This window comes from Atractosteus spatula, chromosome 1 (assembly GCF_055471065.1).
Source record: "Atractosteus spatula isolate fAtrSpa1 chromosome 1, fAtrSpa1.hap1, whole genome shotgun sequence".
In the NCBI taxonomy this organism is placed as follows: Eukaryota; Metazoa; Chordata; class Actinopteri; order Semionotiformes; family Lepisosteidae; genus Atractosteus; species Atractosteus spatula.
This window is the reverse complement of record NC_142706.1, coordinates 22,745,137-22,772,127: the sequence shown is the minus strand read 5'-3', so window position 1 is coordinate 22,772,127 and position 26,991 is coordinate 22,745,137. Positions and strand designations below refer to the sequence as shown.

At 36.7% G+C, this 26,991-nt stretch overlaps 1 protein-coding gene across 1 annotated transcript in view; it reads right to left on the bottom strand.

The window, feature by feature from the left end:
• The window catches only part of commd8 (COMM domain containing 8), a 61,294-nt gene that overhangs the window by 9,813 nt on the left and 24,490 nt on the right, over window positions 1-26,991 (bottom strand). Inside the window, exons 3-4 of the mRNA XM_088910474.1 lie at window positions 25,787-25,939; window positions 8,004-8,159 (exon numbers count right to left, since the gene is read on the bottom strand). Coding sequence (XP_088766600.1) covers window positions 8,004-8,159; window positions 25,787-25,939 — 309 coding nt within the window. The remainder of the gene's footprint in view (window positions 1-8,003; window positions 8,160-25,786; window positions 25,940-26,991) is intronic.

Below are 26,991 nucleotides of genomic sequence, written 5' to 3'. Positions count from 1 at the left end.
AATATCCCTGAAAAGAGAAAGACGAACCAGATAGTGGTCCCGAGGGGTTGCATCTGAAAGACTGAAAGGCATAACACTAAAAATACAAAAAATGATGGTGACCATAATTATCTGTGTGTATGTCCTGGCATTGCTGCACCAACAATACAATTGTTTATATCCTCCTAAGGTCAATTTTTGCTTGCTTTTCTCTTGTATCTTAATGTTTGTGTCTTATTGTATGCATAGGCCTTTTTAAATCAGTGCTTTCTCTCTAATCAGGGTATAAGCCTCCACTTGCTTTAATGCAATTTAAACAATGACATATGAAAATAAACTTTCCATGAAACAGCAGCTGTTTCCTACAAATGTTAATGATTGCTTTTCACAGTTGTCATACACATTGTGCATGAACCAATTTTTCAATATAAATGCTAAGCATAACCCTCTCTACTATTTCTGCATTCTCTTTTGTGAACTACAAAACACGTGAACATGTGGTAAAATCTGTTTTTATTTAAAGTGGTGCATTCTTTTGCATGTAAATGAATTATTGAAATGCTTTTGTTATACATATTGCATGGATTACATATAGAGTGCCACTGTTCGCTTTGCATGACATCTGCCATTTTGCTTATAGGCACTGACAAGGTTTTGGTATTACTTCCATACCAGTAAGTACTACTACTGTAAGAAAAAAAAAGGGGTTTTGGAGGGGGGGGAGGTGTCTTTCGCTGGAAGACTCGCCGCCTTCTACTTTGGAAATACCTGTGAAACCGGTTTAATTCGTCACACCCAGCACTCCCGCAGAGAGTGATGAAAACCGCGCAGCGCCAGGCGAATGCACATTAATATGTTGGGCTTTTGGGTTCGGGTGGATTTGCGCCCTACAGTTCAACTTGCGGTACCGCTGTGTACTGTACATACAGTACAGTACGAACGTGTTATTTTGAAATATAAAAAATGTCAATATACTGTAGAAGAAATTGAGTATTGGTGTGTATTTTTTCTTTAAAATACCAATAACAGCAACATACAGTTTACATAATATGTTTATGTTCATAAATTAATATCGTTTATGACCTTTATGACCTTCGTTATGCTCCTCTGCTTTTTATGCTTAACTACTAAAATTTCCCTTTAGTGGTAAAATTCCATATAAATATTCAATACTAAGTGGATTAAAATATGCACAGTAAAGAGATTAAATGATAAAATCTTTTCACTAACGACCAATACACCACATTATCTTCCGTGTCGCATTAACATTGTAATGTTTTTTTTACAAGTATCAAAAGAAGCGATACACGACCTGTCTCCTCTATAACTCTTCAGTTTACAGAGAAATTCCACCAGAGCCTCACAACACTGTCCAATAATACTCTTCTTGTGTCTAATTTTTAGTTAAGCAGGATTTGAGCCATAGACCATAACAGACCAAAAAACAGAATCCACCTGCGATTCGGGTGTTAACAAAACGTGTTTACAAAGAAAGTGAAATACAGTAATACTACCAGCTATATAGATACATATGTTTAGATATTTAGATCCTTAAATTAATATCATTATTAATTTCTTTAGATACGTTATTACATATTCTCGATTATAAAACAGATAATTCCGGTCCTGGAATCTGACTAGCTGACACCCTTCTGAAGCGGTACCATAATCTCTGGTATACAGACGCCCCAGAAATTTGACTTTTTACTGTGTGATAAATTTTAAAGACTAATTCTTGGCGTAGATAAGAAAGCGTAGATAAAAAAGCTTGGATTCTAATGTATCTGATGCAAGTATCTTTTGTTGTCTCTTGAGGATCCTTGTGATGTTTTGAGCTCTGGTTGAATGATAGTGATGATCTGGTTGAATGATGATCGCAGTTTAAATAATTTTCGTTGTTAGAAATTATGAAACGCTCTGTTAAAAGCAAGGGAGTTTTTATGTCTGTTATACTAAAAGAAAATGCCCGACGAACTAGGGATTGGACAGTTTTTCAGTGCTTGTACAATCGATGGAAATGTTCAAATAAATGTGCTAAAGAAATAAACAAAAAAAGTAATTTATTCCTTTATCCTATTGGCTAGCTAATGTCCCGTCCTTGTTAGTTAGATCAACGAAATGCTGTGGTGTTACTTTTTGTTGATGAAAAAATAAAGTATTTTCATTTAAAATGACGGTTACAAATAATGTGGAAAAGCGTAATGTTTGTCCAAGGTCATTCATTATTAATACTATTAGTAATATCTTCGGTAAAGGCTTTGATGCATAAAATATTTCTGCATAATTAAAATATTTATGATAAAGGTAGGTTGTGCACTTTTGCCCAACTGAGCAATAATGCTTTCATAAAATATACCAACTTCTTAATGACTGATGATTAACATGCTGTAATACACAGTTTAAATTTAAAAGCTCAAATGCTTTACATGAGAGGTTAAACTTTATTGGCTCCTCCTGGCGGTTTTACAAGGTGATTCCGGATACTTTCCGATATGACGTCATATGACGCGTGATACTGCGTCATGCCGCGTTAGGATGCGACATGCCCACTGCATGGTACCGTGGTGTACCTCACGCGTTTTGAATGGCTGCATCTGTATCTGGGTGACAACAACACGGAATTGTGTGTAACCCATTTCCATGTTTGTTAACTCCTTGCCTGAACACCTGTCACGTGATGTAAATGCACCTGTCTCATGAATAAAACAATCTTTCTGACTGATAAACTTAAAAAATAGTGGAGAGGCAGTGAATTCACACTCTCATTGTGTTCAGTGACAAAACATTTGCATTGCACGTTTTTGCATCAATGAAAAATACTAACAACTACACTGTTTTACCACATTGATATAAGAGATGCTCCTAATATACGTTGAGCAATTTCCATATATACAATACACATACAGTATCTACTGTATGTACAGTATATTAAAAAACTCACCATTAAGAGGAAGATGATTATCCCTATTAATTTGTGTAGCACAATTCATACTACAGTATCTTATTTACAGTTAAACTATTTTTATAAACCCATAGCTTAGTTCAGCTTCTCAAGGCCCTAATGTGAAGCAGAGGCTGGGTTTTGTAGCTCTGGTACCTCTGGGTTTGTAATTTGCCCATATTAAATGTGAGCTCCTGAGATGCAGTTCTCATTTGGCCAAGTGCTCGAGTTGTGTGGTTTTTTAAATGAGACAGGAATTCCTCAGATAACTAAATAATAGCACACTTATAGATGGCTGAGCATCTGTAAACTTTCAGTGTTATCATGGCAGCTGATATCTTCTATCTGATGCCTTAAATTTGTTGTTAGTACTGTAAAGCAGATGGCATGAACATTCACATTTGGGAGGATGCATCCATGTTGAATTCATCTCTCACGCTTATTTGCAGATTGCAACAGAAAGCCAAGAGGATGATCAACTGGGGATTCCAAATGGGTTTAGCATAAAGATAAAAAAAATCTTATTCATATTTAAAAATTACAGCAGAACTACAAAGTTTTAATTACAACTAGCAATTAAAACAAAATAACTGAAATAAGACTACATAATTCTTAATTTTAAAAAAGCCACATTAATGGAGTTTGGAATATTAGATATATTACAAAAGTAAATAAAATATGACCAAGAACCAAACATTTTAGCTAACAGCTAGCAGGTTAACACTAACTGTCCTTATAGAGAGACATGACTTGGTCAAGCAGTGCTTATAATGCCTTCTAGGTCCCTGAGATACATAACAATACAGTATTATGATCAAACGTAGCACTCAGAAGAAGTTAGCACAGTAGATGTAACCAGATCCATCAATAACACATTGGATAACTCAGTTAATAGACTTTTTGTAGTATTTTCAAGACAAAAACAGACTAAAGGGCTTTAAAAGATATGTACTACACAACTATAAATAAAATAAAAGATTCTATTTGTATTTTCAGCAAGCATATTCCAGTTCCCCTTGCACATTCATGTTTCACACCCTCTAGTAAATGTGTTTTCACAGAATTTTTACCCTAAATTTACAGCTTACTTTCTATTACCTATTTATGACCTGTAAAATGTTTATTTCTATTCAGATCAATCCAGAGTTTGTGCACTTATATTGTGCACTTACACAACGTCTCAGGTGGTTATAGACAGTGATTCACTTTTTCTTACACAGCATGTAACATATTAATAAACCCTAGAAGTGCACTGGAGTGCCAGATGTTAGACAATACCCTATCTAAAACACTTATGTGCAGTATGAACTTATGAAAAAAAAGGAGTTTATATTTAAGCATTACTATTTTTAAAAAACATATCTGCACACCATAACAAATAAATGCACAGGTAACTAACTGTACAACTCCAGATCCATATTTAAACCTAAAACTGGACTGATGAGAGGCCCAGATTACCCAATGTGCACTTGCACAGTGCCCCCAGTTCAAAAAGGTGGCCCAAGTACTGAACAGTAGAGAAAAAAATGACGTGTTTAAGCAGGTTTTCACTTGGCGCACTGATGCTGCTGTAGCTCAACTGAAAGACACATACTACTGTATGTAATAACATACAGCACTATTTTATCTTAAAATGCAGTCAAATATACATAAGCGGTTATACTAATTATTCCACACCTCAATTTCCACCAGGAAAAGGAATGGCGTGATACTGTATAGGTAATTTAAATGCCAATTTGTTTTTTCCCTTCAGCAATTTCATTTAATAAGCTCCACACTTGGTTGAGTTTAGTGGAGCTGCCCAGCACCTGGATATATTTGTTAACGTACTGGAGAGATCAGTCTGACGAATTTAAAACTAAAGAAAAGACATAATTCTGTAACTGTAATTCAGACTTATTACAGAGAAAAGAATGAAGCATCCAAAACAAACAGAATCTAGAACATAAATCTGCAAAGTCAGGAAAAAATCTGCGCCATTTACGATTTACAATGATTTGTGTGATGTTTTAGATGTACCCATGGTATATGGTATAGGAGAGCCACTTCCCAGTATATACAGTACATTTTTCATTTTCTGCAGACAGTTCAGGAATGTGTCCCCCATGAATAGAGAGGACTGGACATACCATAATTTATCTTACCTTTAGAAGCCTTCAGTTTGAGCATTCAGCTTTTGAGTAAAATCTTAATTTAAAAAAAATGTCTATGTATCATTTTGCATTACCCATAGGAAGGATATGAATAATTTTTCCAGGCACTATAGATGATTTTTCAGAGATTCTGATTCGGAAAATTCAAATACTCCAAGATATACAGCTTAGTGAATATATTTGATGCAAAACATGGACAGTAGACATGCATTTTATTTGCAATTTACAAATTTAAAGAAAATTTGTGTATACACATCAGCAATGAAAAAATAAAATAATGTGTGAAAAATCAAATTATGCAGGAAATTGCACAAATTCACATCTGGCGCAGCACACAGCTGAGCTACACTTTGGGAACTACTTACAGAGACTATACCATGCTGGTGCTTTCTATATCTTGCGGCATCACACTCAATACGGCTCATAAACCAGAACAAATATGAAAGGTCAAACTAATTCAACAAAGTCAAATAAAACATAAATTTCTTAAACTGCATGTCTCTATACTGATCTAAAAGCACATCTCTACTACAGTATTAGTACCTGGGAGTGCACATCAACGGGAGACTAGAATGGTCAAAGGACACTGAGGCCATCTACAAGGGGGTCTTTAATTCTTGAGGAGGCTAAGGTACTTCAATGTGTGTAGAAAGATGCTCCATATGTTCTATCAGTCGGCTGTGGCGAGCCCCATTTTCTATGTGGTAGTGTGCTGGAGTTCTGGGATTAGAGCAGTTGATGCTAAAAGGCTGAACAAGCTCATCAAAAGAGCAAGTTAAGTCATTGGGTCTGACCTGGACCCCCTGGAGGTAGTGTCAAAATTAATGGCCATCATGGACAACGTCTCCCATCCCCTCTATGACATGCTTGTGAGAATGAAGAGTGCGTTCAGCAATAGGCTGATCCAACCACGGTGCGACAGGGAGCACTACAGAAGGTCATTCTTGCCTTCTGCCATAAGACTGTAGAACTCATCCACTAATGGTCTGGGCAGGGGCAACATTGACATTGACCTGTTTTTGGACTAAACATTAAACTCTCTGCTACATCTGGTTTTTCCTGTTTACAACTGTTTTTGCACAATATATGCTAGGGACTTGTGCAATATATTTTTATATTTATAATGTGCGATACAACTTTTTGTGTACTGTTCTGTTTATTTTTTATATTCTATTCTAGCAACTCTTTTTAGTGCACTTCTCACTGACTACTGTATGTATTGTATTGTTATATTATTCTATCATTTCATTACACTGTGCTGTGTTGGCTGTGCTAAGCTGCTGTTGCTCTGCAATTTCCCTCACGGGATCAATAAAGTATCTATCTATCATCTATCTGTTGGAGAAATACTCAGGAATTTGAAGAACACTGAAGTTTTCAACATCAAAAGAAGAACAACTGAATGGAACTGTTGTAGGCAGAGGGTCATGGATGCTATTACAGTCTCATTTCCATAATTACTTCAACCAAATCCTGTCTGAGGAAATACCCCAAGGCATTAGCAAACTTTAGACTTTTCAATCTATCATCCATTCATTCATCAATAATTCTCAGATTTTCTCTATCTTCCAAAATCTGTGACATCCTCAGCTCTTCAATGCTACAATTTCCACCTCACCTATCGCTCCCCATTCCAATCTTACTAGTTCCCCACATTCTCCTACTTTCACCATTGATTCTCTGTTCTTCGCCATCAATCTCATCATTAAAATCAAAGTCTCAAAGACTGACATTCTTTTCTGCCCTTTCTTTTCTTTCTCTCTACATGGGCCACTCTAGAGCTTTTGCACTTTACAGCACGAAGTTACTATTTTCCTCCTCATCCAAAGATTTTGGTGTCACTCTTGTACTCCCAACACATTTCATTTCTGGCATAAACTTGTTGCTTATTCTTGTTGAACAAGGAGAATATGCTTTTTTATTCTACATACATTGAGTATATAGTTGCATCAGCATGCAAAGGCTGCAAAGGAACAGGTACATGAAACATTATGTCTATTTTCTTTACCTTTTTCTATAAAGTATATTAGTTTATTTTTCAAAACACTTTTTCCAACACTCTCACCTAAATCCTAATTATTTTAGACCACCTCACTCCAATTTAATCTGTATTTACTGCTTCATTTCTTTAATCCAGCATTTGCATTGCACCTTATTTTAGGTTTATTTTATTGTTGTTGCGTGCTATCATATTCATTCTTTCCTTTGTACTTATATTTAATGCATGTTTGCTAATTTTATTAACAAGATTCTGCTAATTTTATTAACAATATTGATAATAATTCTCCTGAACTGTGGAGCTCACAATATGTCAAATGACAAATGGCTCTGACAGAGAAGGTCATGCACAGGTCCTCAATCTAATTGTGCTTTGTCTTCTTAAGTAATGTGAGAAGGGAATGCAAAAAATAAGCTATGCTAACATGTTCTAACATGTTGTACCATGTAACTTTTTCTACCATAGTTATAGGAGGTACTGCTCTTTAAAGAGTAGAAAGCATGAGAGTTGAGAAATTCCACACAGAACAAAAGGAATATTTTGGAGATAAGGAAGGAAATTATGAAGGAGAAATTCCCAGATCAATTCAAAACTTTGATCTCACTCACCAATGATATTCTAAAAGCTATACTGCATCACAAATATATAAATATATTAAACGTAGGTTTAGCGAGACAGTGAAGAGACGAGAATCCAGTTTAGTTACTACAGTACCTTACATTAAGGTTCAGGGCTACCTTACATTAAATGTAGATGGCATGAAGCTTAGCTTACAGCCATCTTAAATCTATATTTTTAAGATAACTCTTGTAAAATGCTTAGTAAATTAACTACATTAATATGTAAGCAAATGTTTGAGTGATTGAAATTAATCTTCTTTGGTTATTTACAGTGTGATGACCCCCTAAAACTCTTTTTAAAAAAAGGGTACCTTGTTTGCTGCCTCCAATGAGTTTATTAAGTTCTGCAGCTCCTCCCGATTCATTTCTATGGACAGAGGCTTAAGAACTCCATTCTCTTTGATGTCCAAATCAAGGTTGAGCAGCGGTATCTGCAGTGACGAGATCTTATCACTTGACAGCGCCAACTAGGCAAGAAAAAAAAAACAATAAATCATTATTCAATGGAGTCTCTAATGTACCAGACACAAATCTAAACATTTAGCAATATTGTCTTAATCAGCACACAATGAAACAATAACTGAAGTAACAGAATCAACAGTCTACATTACATAGTAAGTCACCTGCAGGACTTTTAACTGTTGTCTTCATTTTACATACAGCTGTATGTTACCTTCTGTGGTTTAAGACTTACGTATTCCAATAGGGTGGCACGGTGACACAGTAGTTAGCATTGCTGTCTTGCTAGCCCTATGATTTCCAATTGGTTTTCAACCAAGTCTGATGCCCACATCCTCCCAAAACACATGAGTTATAAATAAATTTTTAACTAAAAGCATTAACATAGGCCTTTTTTCATTTGGTTGAAAGTAACCAATTCCTTACAATCTTCTAAATGTGTGGTACAGTACCTTTAAAAATTAACTTGTATAGAAAAAGTAATGTAAAAATGGTTACTAAAAAAAGATGAACAGGGGCTCTTGCAGGGTGTTTAGTTTAATATTCTTGTCAGCAGAAATGTTATCATCAGAATATATCTCTTCATAAGATTGCGTAATAGCACCGTCTAATATAGATTATTTTATCTTGCCTTGCAGTAGCACTAAGATACTTTAATGTTGCAGAAATCCATTAGCTACAAGAAATTCATTTCCCTCTTGTGCCAAACAGCTACATGTTCTTTTCATAACAGAGTGCAATGACGTGAATAGGAAAGTAACGCTTAGTGGATGTGGCAGTAATTGATGAATTAACCAAAGATTTTGCCTAGTTATGTTACTTAACCACTGCATGACTAACCTTTGCATTTCAAGGTTCCATTACCCATGAAATCCAAGTTTTCATTAATAAACTTAATTCCTCATCAAGCTACTGCCAAGTTACATTTTCAGGACTGCACCCTGAGGATACAATTCAGCTATTAAAACTTTCCCCCTTCTTACAATTAATCAGAGTAAACATGACCACATGCTTTTACCGACCAGGTGTTAAATGACATGACCACACACTCATCCAGCTGTTGAGAGCTTAGCTGCTGGATTCATTTTTTAAATAAAAAAAGGAAATACTTATCATAGATACTGTAACTGTAACAATGCAATATGAAAAGATACTTTATTTCATAATAAGCAAAAAAAAAAATACCTTAGTCCAAAACTATCAAAGCTTAGAGAGTAAGCCCAAATAATAAAAATGAGCCACAGGGTAATGTTAACAAATTGATGATGTTATGCAGTAGTTTATCTGTTTAAAACTTTGGTACCATTACCATTTTTTAATATTACAGCTTCAATGATGATGAAGAAAACAATCACATTTCATTTTAGTGCATCATTTAAGGAGAGGTAATTATAATATTTTATTAGGTGAATAGCTGACATCAGTAAATATTTTTGGTTTCTACAACGTGTAATTTCCAAGTGTTAATATTGAAATTAATGGCAGACTGTGTCTCCCTGTCATGTACATAGATATCTTTCAGCCACATCTATCCTCAGTCCAATAAATGATTCACAAAGAAAAAAGCCTCCTGGCTTATCTTTAAAATTAAACATGTTGGTAATGCTTGGACAGGTTGCCATGGAAGCAGAGAGAGCATACTTTTCATTTATTTCTGGTGCTCTTTTTGGAGGGAATAAAGTTCTTCCAAATATGGGGGGAAAGAAGTCATTTGGGTGCCACTAGTGATGCGTAAAGACAAAAATCTTTTTTTGGTAGGGTCCAGAATTAGAAAGTTAGTTTACTACAAAGAAAAGTACATTTCACTTAGAACAGTAAAGCAGAATGTTTCCAAAATACCAAACTATTCATACTTTCCTAGCTAATGTTGTTTGTTCAGTTGTCCTAGCTTACGTATTAATTATACTCCGTTTTTTGTCTGTGTCTATTTATTTCATAAACTATTTACAATGAACAAACAAGTGCATCAAATATAACTTTTTGGCAAAGACAAGAAATCGCAGCACAGATCAGTAGACCACATATTACAAATGCAATGTGGTTATTTAAACTTAAAATTTTATTTTCTTCTGATTGCTCCATGGCAATTATACCAGTAAACTTTGACCTGATGCAATTTTTGAGTTTCTGTTACAAGCATATCTTGTGACAAACATCGTAGCTAAATCTAAATCAACCCATTAATTGGAAATCATAGAGGGAAGAAGAGAATAAGGGGGTTGAGCTGATTCTCGCTTGCCTGCTTCTTTAATTCTGACATGAATCACTTTTTTTCCCCTTATGACCCTCCTAATTACGAATTACTCATTTTTCTTACCGACACAGGGACACGGGGGAGATGAAGGCAATAAAATGTATATTGGCTTTTCAAATCCCCTTCACAATCTCTGCAGAGCCCCAGCCAGTTGTGCACCACTAATGACATGAGCCAGATCCGAATTACTTATCTCTTAACTACAGGGCTCAATCTTTACTCCTAGAAGAAACCTTTTGTAGACTGTGCTACTTATAAGCCCTACAACATTATTTTATGTGGTTTTCTAAAATAATCTGAAAAAAAAATAAAGCCATGCACTTTGTGTTTAAAGCTTTGCATCTAGTGACTGCCTTTCCTAGTTTTTCCACAGACATTTCTATACTTTCTTGAATCCCTCTGCACATGGTGCTTAGGAAAAACAAAACAACAATTGACAATGTTGATTTTCTGCAGGACAAAAATTCACTTTTTACCTACCATTGATTGTGACTATTTTCTTGGCAGTAATAAAACTAAAATAGATCGCAGTGTCCCTCTCTATAACACTTTGTCATACATGAAACACTAATTTCTCCAAATAGCTTATTTATCAGAATTCCAGTTAAAACACCCCAGATAAGCACACAGCAAATATCCAAAACATGTTTTTAAGTTAACAGTACTTTTTTACTTCAGTATGGCTGCATAAAGCACCTGAAGTGTTTATATATAAACCTTTTTCCACAACTAGAGCACTGTTTGAATGTGTTCAGCCACTTCACAAAACACTTGGAATGAGGGGAACACTCAGGAGGAAAACTAAGGAGTGATTTATTCTGTGCATCTTGTGTCATCTGTTTCGTTGGGATTTGGCAGTAGACCAGTGTATACTTCTTTAGTTATCATGAACCATAACAAAAATTGGATGAAGAAGATGCATCACCTTGTATATTTTTTTCTAGAAAAAAGAGAAAATGCCTTCAGGCTGCCCTGAAGCCTGAGAACAGACACATCATGTCTGAATGCAGCAAATGGGCTGTGAGCTGATTCTAAATGTTCTTGTGACTTTCAGCATCAAGGCTTTTGTGACCTTCAGCATCATGCCATAATCTATCCTTTCTGCCACTAAAAAGTAAGAACGAAACATTTATTTATTATTATTTAAACAGACTGAGCTTTTTTTCAGAACCTAAGCATCCTATTCCATTACTTTCCTATTTGCAGCCTTTTGGGTTTTCTTCAGCCCTTTAAAAATAAACTTAGGTGGTTTTCAGTAATATCTTTTAAAAACTATCAACAATTCTATGCATAAATCTTTCAGTGCATTTCATGGAAAATGCAAACATCACCACCACTTTGATAACCTGATTCCATATACTTTTTTCTCACCAAAATAATGCTTGTTCATAATAAACAACGTACATACTTATGAAATTCTCAATTCCCTTACTGAACTCCCTAATTCAGAACATTAGGTTCTAACCCTAACCAGAAGAGGTTACCAATACTGTATATGTTATATTACAAATAATTATAAACAGCTACAAGAAAACTGAAAACCTTCACAGGGACGTTTTGACAGAAATAATCTTTAAATATTAATGCTTATTTAGCAGAACTGTGAAATGTATGGAAAAACTTTTTTTTCTTATAATTAAAACTTTGCAATCACACAAATGAAGAATTCAAGAGCTTCTGTAAAGCCTCATCATCCATAATCAGAGAAATATAAGGGTTATAGGACACAATGTATTGTGAACACAAGTTACTACTCCTGTTTCCTGTGCTGATTTATTCTAAAATATTAGGTTCATCACAATAATTTTAAGTCACAGGCTTTGGGAACAAAAATGAAAATGAACCATGCATACAAAGTTAAATAATGTGTCACCATTAGAGATTATAATTATAAAACATACAAAGATTTATCAGATTATAAAACTAACAATAAGCAAGGCTTTTACCTCCTGAAAGTTATGGGGTTGCAGTGTTCTTACCACTGCTTTATGTTGACATGTTTAGAACCACAACAATGAGAAAAGACTTTCTCTGCTTAGCATTTTGATACACTGGAGGTTGAAGAAGCTAAACTCTTCTACAAATTGGAACAGTTAAGTATAGTGTAATACCAGTATCAGAATATTTAATATGACAGTCAATTCATATCTATCTGCCATACTGTATGCATATTAAAAACAAAAAACAAAACAAATAAACTGTCTTATTCATTGCCTACATAAATCTGTTGCAATGGGTCTTATATGTTTCCGTGAAACCCATACCAGTACTGCATTAAGAGAATATTATGATTTACATTTCTATGACTCACTTTTAAATGTTATTTAGCATGCTAATTTGAAATGTACAGTGGTGTGAAAAAGTGTTTGCCCCCTTCCTGATTTCTTATTTTTTTGCATGTTTGTCACACTGAAATGTTTCAGATCATCAAACAAATTGAAATATTAGACAAAGATAACACAAGTAAACACAAAATGCAGTTTTTAAATGAAGGTTTTTATTATTAAGGGAAAAAAAATCCAAACCTACATGGCCCTGTGTGAAAAAGTGATTGCCCCCCCTGTTAAAACATAAATCAACTGTGGTTTATCACATCTTTGGAAAGCTGAGTTCAATTTCTCTAGCCACACCCAGGCCTGATTACTGCCACACCTGTTCTCAATCAAGAAATCACTTAAATAGGACCTGCCTGACAAAGTGAAGTAGACCAAAAGATCCTCAAAAGCTAGACATCATGCTGCTATATATAACAGTATATAACAGTATATAACAGTAGTAGACATCAAAACTTTTGTTTCCAGCAATAACTTCTGTTTCATTATTGAATTATAAAAAAAATCATGTTTGGGAAATTATTGCAACCTTGAAGCTTTAAGGTTACATGTTTAGCAACAAATGGAAGGGAAGCATAACAGAATTATTAAAATATAAACAGCTCTAATGTTTGTAAAGGACTGGCATGATCATTCAGTAGTTTCTCAATAATCAATATAACCAGCACACAGCATTTGGCCATTATAAAGATGTCCCATTTGTATCCAATTGACGTTCACCAGTCTATTTTAAGGTACCACTTGTTCAGCAATAATTACATAATGCTGGTGCACTACAGAAAAGAAATTCAAGAAACCAAATAACAATTTAAAGTGCTCTGTGGACTAATTCAGATAGTATGCAGACACTGCATTTTTGTTTGCTTTCTGCCTAGCACGTGGATGTATTTTATATGTGCAGGCTTGGTCCTTAACGGTGGACTCTTTTTCATAACATGACAATGCGACAGCATAATCACATTCCATTGGGCCTTTGAAGTCACAATAACATTACAGTTTGTAGGGGTTTTGTGCAGTTACTGGGACAATTAATTGTAGCAGTAAATCACAAAATGATTCTTCGATGGCTATTAGAAAACCGACCTTGCAGAACAACTCAGCAATGCACACACGGATAGCAATACATGAGAATACATTTATTAATACATAAAATGTGCACATAAACAGAACAGATCTCATAGTGAGGGTTAGCAGAATACAAAACGTATATATTCAATCACGAAGAGTTACAAATACAAAGAGATACATACTGTACATTCAGTATACCATTCTACACTAGATACTCAAAAACAAGTACATCGCTGATATGAATTAAATTGACATTAACTGGGATGGAGGTAACAATTGAATTCTCGAGCGGCAATGTAGAAAGTTAAATACTCATCCAATTTATATGGATTCAGATCTCCCACGGACACAAAGGAACAGCGACATGCTGTTGCTGCGTCCAACAGGCCTCCTCTGGCTTGGTGACAACCAGTCCTGGTGAGGTTGGAGGTGTGGGAGAAGGAGGGAGAGATTCCTGCTGCGGTGCACTGGCAGTGCATATTTGAGGACCTGGCTAGTTAGTCCTGGCTGAACTAGCAGAGTTTGTGCACATGAAAAGCGACTGCGGGTCTGAGTAAGTCACAGGTTTTAGACAGGAAGAAGACCTGATGTAGCGCTAGTCCTGAATACTAAGATTCAGCTGTCGACAGTTCCTACGATAGTTCACTCGTTGATCAGGTGAGCACTCACAGTGGGTTACCGGAGGTTCACAAGGCTTGCTGCTGGGCTATACTCAGGCAGATCCTTTGGTTACGCACGGACTTAGAACAAGGTAAAGTCCTGGCATTCAGATACACTGGCCGTCATGTGATTGTCCGAGCTGAGTCTGAGAATGTCCTGGAGGGGAGCCCTCTGGGCCCTGTGCTGCCTCTTTTATCTGGAGGAGCTACAGTCGTTCATTGGTTGAAAGTTTCATGGGCATTCGAGACCCACGTGGGGTTACCCTACTCTACCAGTTCATGATTGGCTAATCAAGGTGGAGGATGAGTAACAATGCTCTCTAATATTAGGGCTGTAAACAACTTGGGATGAGACTTTCCCTCAGAATCTCCCAGACAGAAAGGCGCCAGAGGTGACCACTCATTAAGGTGGCTGGAGAATCTCAGCCTCGGGAGCTGTTCCTTATCAGAAAACTCTATCAGACAGAAAAACACCTAAACTCTGAACCACATGGAATGGCCTCTCTGTGTCCAGCACCACAGAGATGAGGGAGAGAGACCGGAATTATAGCATTGCTTCTACAAGTTAATCTCAATAGATAGATCCAACTAAACTGGGAATTTTTCAGTTAAATACATGCTTCATATGTCTGCATATTAAAGTGCATAAATATGTCAAAAGGCTGCTTTTCATTAGATAGGTCTTAATATAATTCAAAGTGGATTTATAATCACCATTTAATTTAAATCAACAGCAAAAGAAAACAGAGCCATGAAGATTCCAGGCAGATGTCGTAAAGATTTGGAAGGGGAAAATGTTTGCAGTTTTGATGTATAAGATCATTTAAATCAGAAGTGTAAAACTCAACTCCTGAATCATATGGTCTTTTAAATTTGTTTAAACCACAATTCCTTTTAAACGATTGTCCTCTTATTTAATTACCTGGAAAAAATATCAACATTTTCATCCCAAGCCAAAAAAGGATGAACAGCTATTGCACCTTGAGTCAAGTGCATCTTTCAAACCTTTCAAGCCCAAATAATTTCCTTTGACATACATGTTTAAAACTGCACAAAAAAACACATTAGAAATAAATGTTGAAAAAATTTTTTGGGAAGATAAATATGCCAAATGGCATCATAGGGGTGTAACGTTCAACTTTTTTATTTTCTAGACCAAAGAATTTTTGCATTCCCGCTTCCAGTTTGGTAACAAAATAAGCATTTTAACTTCATCATTATGATTTGATTCAAAATTATTGTTAAAATGGTTTAAACGCATCTAAAATATATCCTTTCATCGATTTTTTTTAAAAACACAACTATAATGATAATGATAATGTTGCTTTATTAGCCCTATTCAACTTCTTGCATTAGTAATTCATCTTTTCGCACACCCCAGCTTGCTCTCCATGAGACACAGACACACAGACAGGGAGAGAAGCTTGGGGTCAGAGTGCAGTGTCAGCCATTGGACAGCGCCCCTGGAGCAGCTGGGGTTAAGGGCCTTGCTCAGAGGCCCAACAGAGTAGGATTCCTCTGCCGGCTGCAGGATTTGAACCGGCAACCTTCCAGTCACAGGCACAGATCCTTAGCCACAGAGCCACCGCTCCGCTATTTCTCTCTTTCTAGAGAGTGTAGTACTTGACAAGCAATTTCTATTGCAGGTTATGTGGAGGACCGCATTGCTTTTCTTGCATCTCATTTGGGAGCAGTTTTTTTTTATGCACAGCTTAAAGCTGCTTACTTTCCACTAGCTCTGGCCAGTAAAGATCTGATCCATGCACGCATCTGCAACTGGGCTGGGTGCTGGGGCACCTGTATGCAAAGTGGCTATCAAAACATTTTAAGCATCTCGTATCTAAAGAAATTATTAACTATATAATTATATTCAGGTACTGTAGCACAAACAGTAGTATAAGACTTTCTATTGATATGTGTACGGCTGTTTCACTGCTTGCAAATTTCTTTAGATACACGATTCCATATTATATTCCCTATTAATCAAATTCTAAAAGTATGCTTTTGTTTACTCTGATAACGAGTGTATTCGCAGAAAAGGTTAAAACTATCACTCTTCTCACAAAGTATATAAACGTAATATGGTCAGGAGGAGCACGTAAAAACGTTTCCGAAATAACCACATGTAAGACTTTGATGCTTAAAATGTTTAGGGAGAAATGGAATACTGGTGTGTATTTTTTCCTTAAACTACCAAGACCAGCAATATACAGTTTACATAATATGTTTATGTTCCTAAATTAATATTGTTTATGAGTATGTGAAAGGCATGGTGAATCAGAGATTCTCAAAACTTACTTTGTATGATTGGAAATGAATATGTGATTGGATCAACGAAATGCTGTGGTGTTACTTTTTGTCAATAAAAAATCATGTATTTTCATTTACAAAGAAGGTTACAAAGAAACTGGAACAGAGTAATACTTTGAGTTTACAGCTTGTCCAAGGTCATTCATTATTAATACTATTAGTAATATCTTCGGTAAAGACTTTGATGCATAAAATATTTCTGCATAATTAAAATATTTATGATAAAGGTGGTAGGTTGTGTACTTTTGTCCAACTGAGCAATCTTGCTTTCATAAAATATACCAACTTTTAAATGTTTAATGATCAACATGATGTAATACAAAGTTTAAATTTAAAAGTCCAAAGAGTATACAACTTAAATTCTTAATTGAATAAAGATTGTCCCTCAGCAGTGATCGGGATTCGAAACCGGATGTTTTCTGGTGACAGCTCCACAATGCTGTACATGAGAGGTTAAGCTTTATTAGCTCCACCTGGCGGTTTTACAAGGCGATTCCGGATACTATTAACATCATCTAATTTGCATGCGGTAAAATGTAGTATGACGCGAAATGACGGGTTATGATGCGTTTTGATGCAACACGCCCACCGCGTTGTACCGCAGCGTACCCAGCTCGTTTTGAATGGCTGCATCTGTACATATCCCCCAAAGCACAGTAAAGTTCATCATAAGGAAATTGACATCAACAGTAAGCGCTACGTTTGGCGCAAGAGTAACAGTGATCATCAACCCTAGAATACTTCAGTCCCTACTGTGAAGCATTGTGGTGGCAGTGTAATGCAGGGGAAGTTTTGCTGTATCAGGACTTGGAAGTCTTGTGACGATAGAAGGAAAAATAGATGCAGCAAAGTACAGAGAAATCCTGGAGGAAAACCTGCTGCAGTCTGCAAGAGACATGGAACTTATGAGAAGATAAGATATTCTTCCAGTAGAACAATCCCCCACAACATACAGCCAAAGTCATGCAGGAGTGGTTTAAAAAGAAAAAAAAAAGTGAAGGTTCTGGATTAGCCAAGTAAGAAAAAACAAACCTCTACACAATCAAGAATCTGTGGCAGGAGTTGGAAAATTGCTGTTCACCAACAGTTCCTATCATTCAACCTGAATGATATTGCCTCAAAGAGCCTAATTAGGTGTGTCACAGCAAAGGGGGTGAACACTTATGCAGTCAGTTATTTTCCATTTTATATATAATCAATTTAAGAGGATCTGTAGGAATTTTGTATTCACTTCTGTAGGTATCCTCTCACGAGGCACCAGTAAATGCAGGGGTTGTGCTTAACTGGGACAATTATTAATTGTGGCAGTAAGTCACAAAATGATTCTTCTGATGGTATTAGAATCCAACCTTGCGGGATAACTCAAACAACACATACACACGGGTACTAATACACGAGATACATTTATTAATACATAAAATGTGCATATAAACATAACAGATCTTATCGTGAGGGTTAGCAGAATACAACAGGTATATATTCAATCACAAAGAGTTACAAATAGCAAGAGGGACATACGTTCAGTATATCATTCATTTAGTTTCGTAAATGAACTTGGTTACAACTTCTACACTAGATACTCAAACAAATACATCACTCATAGGAATTAAATTGATATCAACTGGTTGAGGTAACGATTGAATTCTCGAGCGGTAATGCAGAAAGTTGAATACTCATCCAATCTCTGGGGATTCAGATCTCCTGTAGACACAAAGTGGCAGTGGCAGGCTCGTTGCTGTCCAATCGGCGCTCTCTGGGTTGGTGCCAGGCAGTGTTGTTGCAGCTTGCGATGTGGTGGGAGAGATTCCTGCGATGCGCTGCTGATGCTCTCTGAAGACCAGCTAGTTCGTGTTGGCAGGTCAGGAAGAAGACCGGTTCGTTCCTGATGAAGCGCTAGTCCTGAATCCTTAAATTCAGATTGGGTTCACGATGCTTGCTGCTGGCTAACCTCGGTTGGATCCTTTGGTTACTCGCTGGCAACCTCCGTTCTCGACTCTTAGAACAGAGGAAAGTCCTGCACTCGGACACACTGGCCGTTATGTGGTGATCCGGGCAGAGTCTTAGGATGTTCAGGAGGAGCCCTGAGGCTGAATGTCCAGCAGGCGCGCTGCGAGAATGTCCTGCTCCTGGGAACTGTTCTGCCCTTGGGAACTGTTCTACAGGGGAACTGTTTTGCGCTCTGTGTTGCCTGTTTTGCCTGGAGGAAATGCAGGTTGTTCATTGGTTGAAAGTTTCATGGGCATCAGAGACCCACGTGGTGTTAACCTGCCCTACCAGTTCCTGATTGGCTGATGATGAGTAACCATGCACTCTGACCTTAGAGTTGTAAACCAACTTTGAATAACACTTTCCCTTGGAATCTCAGACTTTAAGGCGCCAAATAACATTTATTAAGGTTGCTGGAGAATCTCAGCATTTGGGGAGCTGTTCCTTATCAGGACACTCTATCAGCTAGAAAAAACACCTTAATTGTGAACCAAATGGAATGGCCTCTCTGTATCAAGAACCACTGAGATGAAAGAGAGAGGGACTGGTAAGGGAGCAGAAAACTTAATTCCTGTATTTTAATAAGCCTCGCCGCTACACTTCAATATTATAGAGTGTTTTCTGTCAATCAATAGTAAAATCTCCCAGTTAAATATATCATGAATCCATATTGTAATACAATAAAATGTAAAAAGTGGGGTGGAATACTTTTGTTAGGCACTGTACTCTTTTTGGGCAGCCATCCATCTTTATACAGTCTCAACAATAGTTGAAAATACATTCCGTTTTCAATATAAAAAATAGTATCCGTTCTATGTAACGTTTTGTGTTTTTGAAGAAATTTGAAAGCTGCATAAAGAAAATAAATATTTCTTTCTATAAAACTACAAAAACACATTTTTCTGAATACCCAATTACTTGTGTTTTGGTGGTAACTGTATGCAATATATTATTAATTTATGCTTACATTGATAAATAATATACTTAAATTAATGAAAGTATGCAAGTTTAGTCCAAGAAATCATTTCAATAAAGCATGCTTTGCACTAGGTAACAGAAAATAATGCAGGAGAAGATATCACTGCTTTTGGACACCATGCAGACATCTAAAAAATTACAAAATTACAAAAAGTTCTCAGTTTACTAATACTCAAGGTCACTTGTAAATTGTAACACTGAACTATATGTATTTTAGGCTGGAAGGTATTTGTGAAAAGACAGCTGGTAATCAGAGATGTCCATACCTTCAAACCAAGCTGTCCTGAAACGTGTTATGACTGAAAAAACCTCCCCCACCCCCAACTATTGGCTAAATCTTAATAGTGGCTTTCAATTCTAGTAATGTCTTCATGTCATGTCTTAAAGCAGGAAATACTGAAAAACTGTACTAAAAATGATGAGGCAATATGGCATCACCGGGCCAAAATGGATAAAAGACCTAGGAAAATGTTAGATACGTTTGAGCAAATATTTGCCAGTTTTATATTGGAACAACCTTAAATCTATTTAAATAAAATAAATAAAATTAGTTCCCATAAATTTATTAGGATCCATTTAGAGAGGCTGATTTAGTCCTGACAGAGATCCATTTTATTTATTAGAAACAAGTTCTATCTTTGCCTTGTAAGGTATTTAGTGTCTATATTATACAGTAGAATTTGTGGCTTTCGACATTTGGGGAAAATCACTGATTACTCAATGACCTGTATATATCTGTTCATAATGTTCATAATGTGTTGCATAACTGTGTTATTGATTATTTTTTTTTAAATGTCAATCCTGGTCATTACTCTTTTATCAAGCTGCTCAAGAGTATAAAATAACTGTACATAGTGCTACTGTACATAGTTCTTGGCATTCCTTGACTTAGGGGAAGAAAAATTCAATTCATCTTTAATTTTCTTGCATAGAAATTAAATCAATAATCTTATATAATAGTTTTTATCTTAGTTCATTTATATGATTGATTCAATAATCATTATTGTGCAATTATAACCATCTATCTCATTGCAATTGGTTACATTAGTTATTACCTGCCATTATTTTTGCAATAATATCAAAATGACAATGAAGAAGAATTATAAACTCTATGATGATAGATGCTTTACTCAAGCTTACGGGTACTCTGTAATCCCAAACAGACCTGGATCAAATACAGTTCTTTAAGTATTTCAGGATTTGAAATACAGACAGATATGTTATTCAAATATACTGTGTATTTTTCTTTGAAATATGTTTCTTCTTTAAATGTAAAATTTCCAATTTTCTCTGGAGTTAGAAAAAATAAAGTGACTACATGCATAGAAATTAAAAAAATGAAATGAGCAAAGTCAACTGTATCTGATAAATTGTGAGGTATAGAAATTCCACCAACTGACATGTATAAATTAAGCAACTGAAGTCATTCAAACACAATATCATACAGATATTGCCATACAGATATGGTTTTCAAATGCATCTTTACATATACCAGATAACTGCTACTTTTCAAGTATAAGTCATAAGGTATTTTGTCCAAGGACTAACATTTTAGTCCTTGTAAATTCAATTTAAAACAGTATTTGACAGTATTTCTCAAGAGTATTGACACAGGCCTAGTTCCAATGTACACAGAATGTATCTCTTATTTTCAAAGGATTAATAATACAGTATATACAGTGGGTATAGAAAGTCACCACCTCCTTTCAAAATTTGTACCTTTTGTTGTATGACACTGAAAATAAAAACAAATTCAATTAGACTTGTTCCATTTTTATTTACACATAGTAACCCACATTCTTCTTCTTCGCATTTTCCCACTTTTGTGGGGTCTGCTTGTTTGCACCGATTTTTCCACTTCATACGGTCTGCAGCGTCTCGGCAGGTGACTTTTGCGAGGCGCATGTCGTCTTTCAGCCGATCCAGCCAGCGCGTAAATGGTCGTCCATGGGGCTGGCGGCCTTCCACATTCTATTCGAGGGCAGTCTTTGCCATTGATGTGTCATTGCTGCAGAGCACGTGTCCATACCATCGCAGGCGCGATTCCCTCATTTTCTCAGTGATTGGGGCGACTTTGAGTGTTTTTCGCACCTCTTCATTCATGGCATGGTCTAGTCTTGTCAAGCCGAGGGTCCATCGCAGCATCTTAATTTCCATCGTATGGAGTGCCTGTTTATGTTTCTTTGTCGTTGGCCAGCATTCAGTTCCGTATAGGGCCACTGGTCTGACCACTGAACAGTTGACTTTGGATTTTAGGCGCAAAGGGATCTTCTTGTCGCACAGTACTCCAGTGACCTGCCGCCATTTCATCCAAGCGGCGCTGACTCGCGTCTTGGCGTCCTTGTGTTCCAAGGAGCTTCCATACTTTGGCTGGGATGTTGTCCGGGCCAGTTGCTTTGCCACTTTTCATCTTGTTGATGGCGGTGGTTACTTCTGCGATTGTGATGGTGGGTACTGGGCTGGAGATGGTATCAGCTGCTGGTAGTGGAGGATGCGGAAATTCCTCGTTGCACATTTTCTCAAAGTAGTCCTTCCAGCGCCGGAGGATGTCTTTTGGCTTCTGCATCATCTGCCCATTTTCATCTTTGATGTTGATAACGTGTCCTAGGTCTTGTGTGGCGCGGTCGCGTGCGCGGGGGAGTTTTTAGATCTTGTTTGCCCCACCAGGCGTGTCCAGTTGATCATAAATTTTGTCTGCCGCCAGGTCTTGTAGGTGTCCTTTTTTGCCTTGGTTGCCTGCTGCACATCGTCTTTCCACCACCAGGTCTGTTTGTCGATAAAGCACCGGTTTGGTTTTGTGGTTCCCAGGGTGGTTGCGGCGCATGTCTTGACGCGTTCAGCCAGGTCGTTCCAATCTTTACCGACTGTTGATCTTGGATTGGGCACCAATGGTCCTAGTGTCGCCTTCACAACAGCTCGATGTTCTGGTAATTTCCACCATTTGATGCATTCAATCTTGGTGGTTGGTTGCGCTGGGGTTTGGACTAGGAGGACTTTGGCTTCCAACACCAATAGCCGATGTTGTGGGGCGATGCTGTTGTACGGGATTACTTTGGTGTCAGTGACCATTTTGAAGTCTCGTCGTCTCACCATCCAGTAGTCGATCTGAGATATTCGACCCACATTAGCCAAGTGAAAATAAAATTCTAAAACATTCTGAAAATTAATATTACAACAGTAAAATACCTTATTAATAATACCTTATTTGGATAAGTGAACACCCCTTACAATTGCATTTGTAAACTTGCTCAGGTATAACCAATCACCTTACAGGTCACACAACAAACTAATTGGCTCCCACCTGTGATCAATTGTGGTGATTTTTGATTAGTTCAGAATAAAGGCAGCTGTTTCTAGAGGATTCCAGTGCTTGGAAGTGCATTTCAAAGAAATCGACTATGGGCAGAATCGACTATGGGCAGAAAGGTGCTTTCAAAAGAACTTCAAGATGAAGTTGTAGAAAGGCACAAGTCATGAGATGGATATAAAACGATTTCGAAGGCTTTAAGTATCCCATGGAGCACAGTCAAGACCATCATTAAGAAGTGGAAGGCGTATGGCACCACCTAGACCTTGCCTAGATCAGGCCGCCCTTCCAAACTGGATGACCGATCAAGAAGGAGACTGATCAGAGAGGCTACCAAGAGGCCAATGGCAACTTTGAAGGAGCTACAGGCTTTTATGGCAAAGACTGGTTATTGTGTGCCTGTGACAACAACATCACAAGCGCTCCACAAATCTGGCCTGTATGGGAGGGTGGTCTTGTTTATGTTTTGCTAAAAAGCACCTTAAAGATTCTGTGGCCAAGTGAGACCAAAAACTAACTTTTTGGCCAGAATGCAAAACTACGTCTGGCGAAAACCCAACAGATCTTACCATCTAAAGAACACCATTCCTACAGTAAAGCATGGTGGTGGCAGCATCCTGTTGTGGGGGTGTTTCTCTTCAGCTGGGACTGGGGCACTTGTCAGGATAGAAGGGAAGATGGATGGTGCAAAATACAGGCAAATTCTTGAAGAAAACCTGCAGCCCTCAGCCCGGAAGTTGAAAATGGGAAGATGGTTCACCTTTCAACATGACAATGACCCAAAGCACATCGCCAAAGCAACCATACAGTGGCTGAAAGATAGGAAGGTGAATGTACTTGAGTGGCCTAATCAGAGCCCCGACCTAAATTCCATTGAAAATCTTTGGAATGACATGAAGAGGGCAGTCCATCAACGGTCACCACGCAGTTTGACTGAGCTTGAACAATTCTATAAGGTGGAATGTGTAAATATTCCTACCTCTAGGTGTGCAAAGTTGGTAGAGATGTATCCAAGCAGACTCAAGGCTGTAATTCAAGAAAACGGTGCTTCTACCAAGTATTAACTCGGGGTGGGGGAGGTTATCCAACCCAGTTAATATATTTTTTTTCTAGAAATTTTGTTTTCTTTTTTCACTTGGATGTTGCAAGGTACAATTTGTAAATTTGAAAAAGTTGGATTTTATGCGTCTTCTTTTGGGACTTTAGGGCAACAAAAGGTGAACATTTTGAAAGGGGGTGTTGACTTTCTATACCCACTGTATCTATCATGGTACACACAGTACATAATAATGTAATTAAGGCTGCTTTGCGTGAAATGCTACACATAGCAGTAACAGCACAGCAGAGCACTAACAGAATATATTACTAACAGTAACAGAATATTTTGAGTTACTGTATGCATTAATTTAATACTATATCTCACATTTACATTCACCTGAACTACACAAGCTTTTTAAGATGCAAAGCAGCTTTGAGAATATACAATTTTATTTAGGAAATATATTTAATGCCAATGAAAGACAACTGAATGAAAGATATAATACCAGTTACCTTACATTGGCACTATTTCGACATTTATCTTTTTCTGTTATTCATTTAGCTGCACACATTTATATTTTAACTATTATTATAACTGTTATAATCTGTATAATAATTATCACATGCGGTTTCTACAGAAGGGCTCACAGAACATGAATATTCTCATTCTTATCTGTAGTGAAGTTGACTGACTTCACTACTTTATACATTTTCTACTCTATATTAACTAGAAGACCGGCACCATATTAATACATTTTTAAACAATAATGCAAAAAACTGCATTTACAAATATTTATTTAACTGCTGGTCTTGCCAAATCCAAGTATATCTGACTATGATCATCTCCAATGAAAGATATCCAGTGGAGTTTTAATAAGCTTCAATGTTATATTATTTCTTACCTACAATCATCAGCAATTAGCACAGACACTGCATTTAAAATTAGCCAGATAAACAGCATCCAGCACTAATGAATGCTTCACATTGCCTGAATTATTCATTGCGAGCTGTACGTGTAATGCAATGGCAGCACGATGCACACCACTAGTTCCCTAAAGACTGAAACTGTCAGGATAGTATTTTAAATACGATCACGAGTTCAACCCAGACCTAAAACAACAAACAAAAATGACAAGCAATTGTTGCAAGTGGTAAAATCCCTTCAGATACAGAAAACTATTTTTCAAAGCTGTGTCATTTTCTGAAAACAAAGCCGTTCAAAAACATTACTGTTGCATTATTACTAGCCCATTTAAACACGGTAGATCTGCATAATGCTAAATTTGGCAGGGCAACTCTGCATGTCAAGCAGACTGGAACAATCAGCACAATAATATCCACTTAACATCTGTTCCCACTGCGTGCTCTCTTTTCCCGAACATTCAGGTCTCTGCAGTGTTTACAATTTCCTGACAAGTGTAAACTACAGCGTTAGATGCTTGCAGCATAACATTTTTACCCCAGCCCTTAATATGGAGACCTTTAGTTAGCTTGTGAAATCAATATAATCAATTTGAGAAGAGATGAATATAACCTTTATAAAAACACGCCATTCCATTTTTATAATGCCATACAAAATCTGCAGTATGAGAAGAAAACAACAACATTAACCCAGCAGTCAATGCTTCTTATTGTGCTTCCACCATGTACACAACACATGCTCCATTTTAAAATTACTAACAGTTCAAAACCTGTATCCTACCTTTATCTGCCAGTCAAAGTCCTGCAGCTGTGTTGAAGAAATTGCATTTGTTTTTTCAACCAATGCTTGTCGGATTTCCTCCTTTCTGCCCTTCAGGCAAGTCAGAATTGCTTCTTGATAGCCGATGTCAAGCCAGTTTATTGATTGCTGCACCTACACATTTAACACACACAATAATTGTATTTTCATTTTATTGCAACAATGTGTATTTTAAATCAGTATTGTCTAAAGATTTTGTTAGCACAGTGCAGCCACATTTCTGTTTACAGCTATAGCTATTTAACTTCTTCAGCAAGGCTTGGATAAAGACATTTTCCAGATAATCAATACATTCAGAAATATCTGTTATGCTATGTCTGTATTTAAATCTATATTTAAATTTAGATCTCTAATTTCTATTAAAAATACCCTAGCCTAAAGTTTATATGTAAAACAAATACTTCGACAAATGTGAAACTAAATTTCTGTCATTAATGTAAAAAATCTTAAAACTATACTCATTTTAAATATAATGCAGGCATTGTGTTCTCGGAAAATAACCGATTGTCACAGGTGTACATCAAATACAGTTTCATAAGTAAAATGGCAGAGATAAAAAAATGCATTTAACTCAAATAAATGAAGCTGTCCTCATTTTCCAAAACACTCCTAACCATCTGAGTCAAGACAATTGAGTAATGTGACTAATTAATAATTGACAGAAGCAACACAAGAAAGAATAGCTTCCTGCAAGAACATAGACAAGGCAAAGGAAAGTTTCACTCTGAGAACAGAACTAAAGGTTTATAGGGTTGACAGGGTTCTGTGTGACAAAATGACAGGCACAGTGGCACGGGTTTGAGCATCTGTAGACAAGCAGTTACACTCCAAACAGCATTGACTGTAAGCCAGCTGCTACAGTGATTTCTTACAGTGGTAGTCCTGGCATGGTTAACAGAGCCCCCAAACCCTACACTTTACTATAGTACTGTATATAGTTAACTATGCACTTAGCATCGCCAGTTTGCCATTAATACCAGCACACTAAATTTACAGTATGGTCATATTTTTTTCTGTTATTATTGGTATCCTATTATTTCCCACTATACCTTATACTGTGCTCTAACTCATGACACAATCCATCTATTTGTGTGCATGTGTTCAAACTAGTTTAAAAAAAGGCAAAATATAGTGTTGAGCAGAAAAGCAGCTGGTCCACTCCTCTT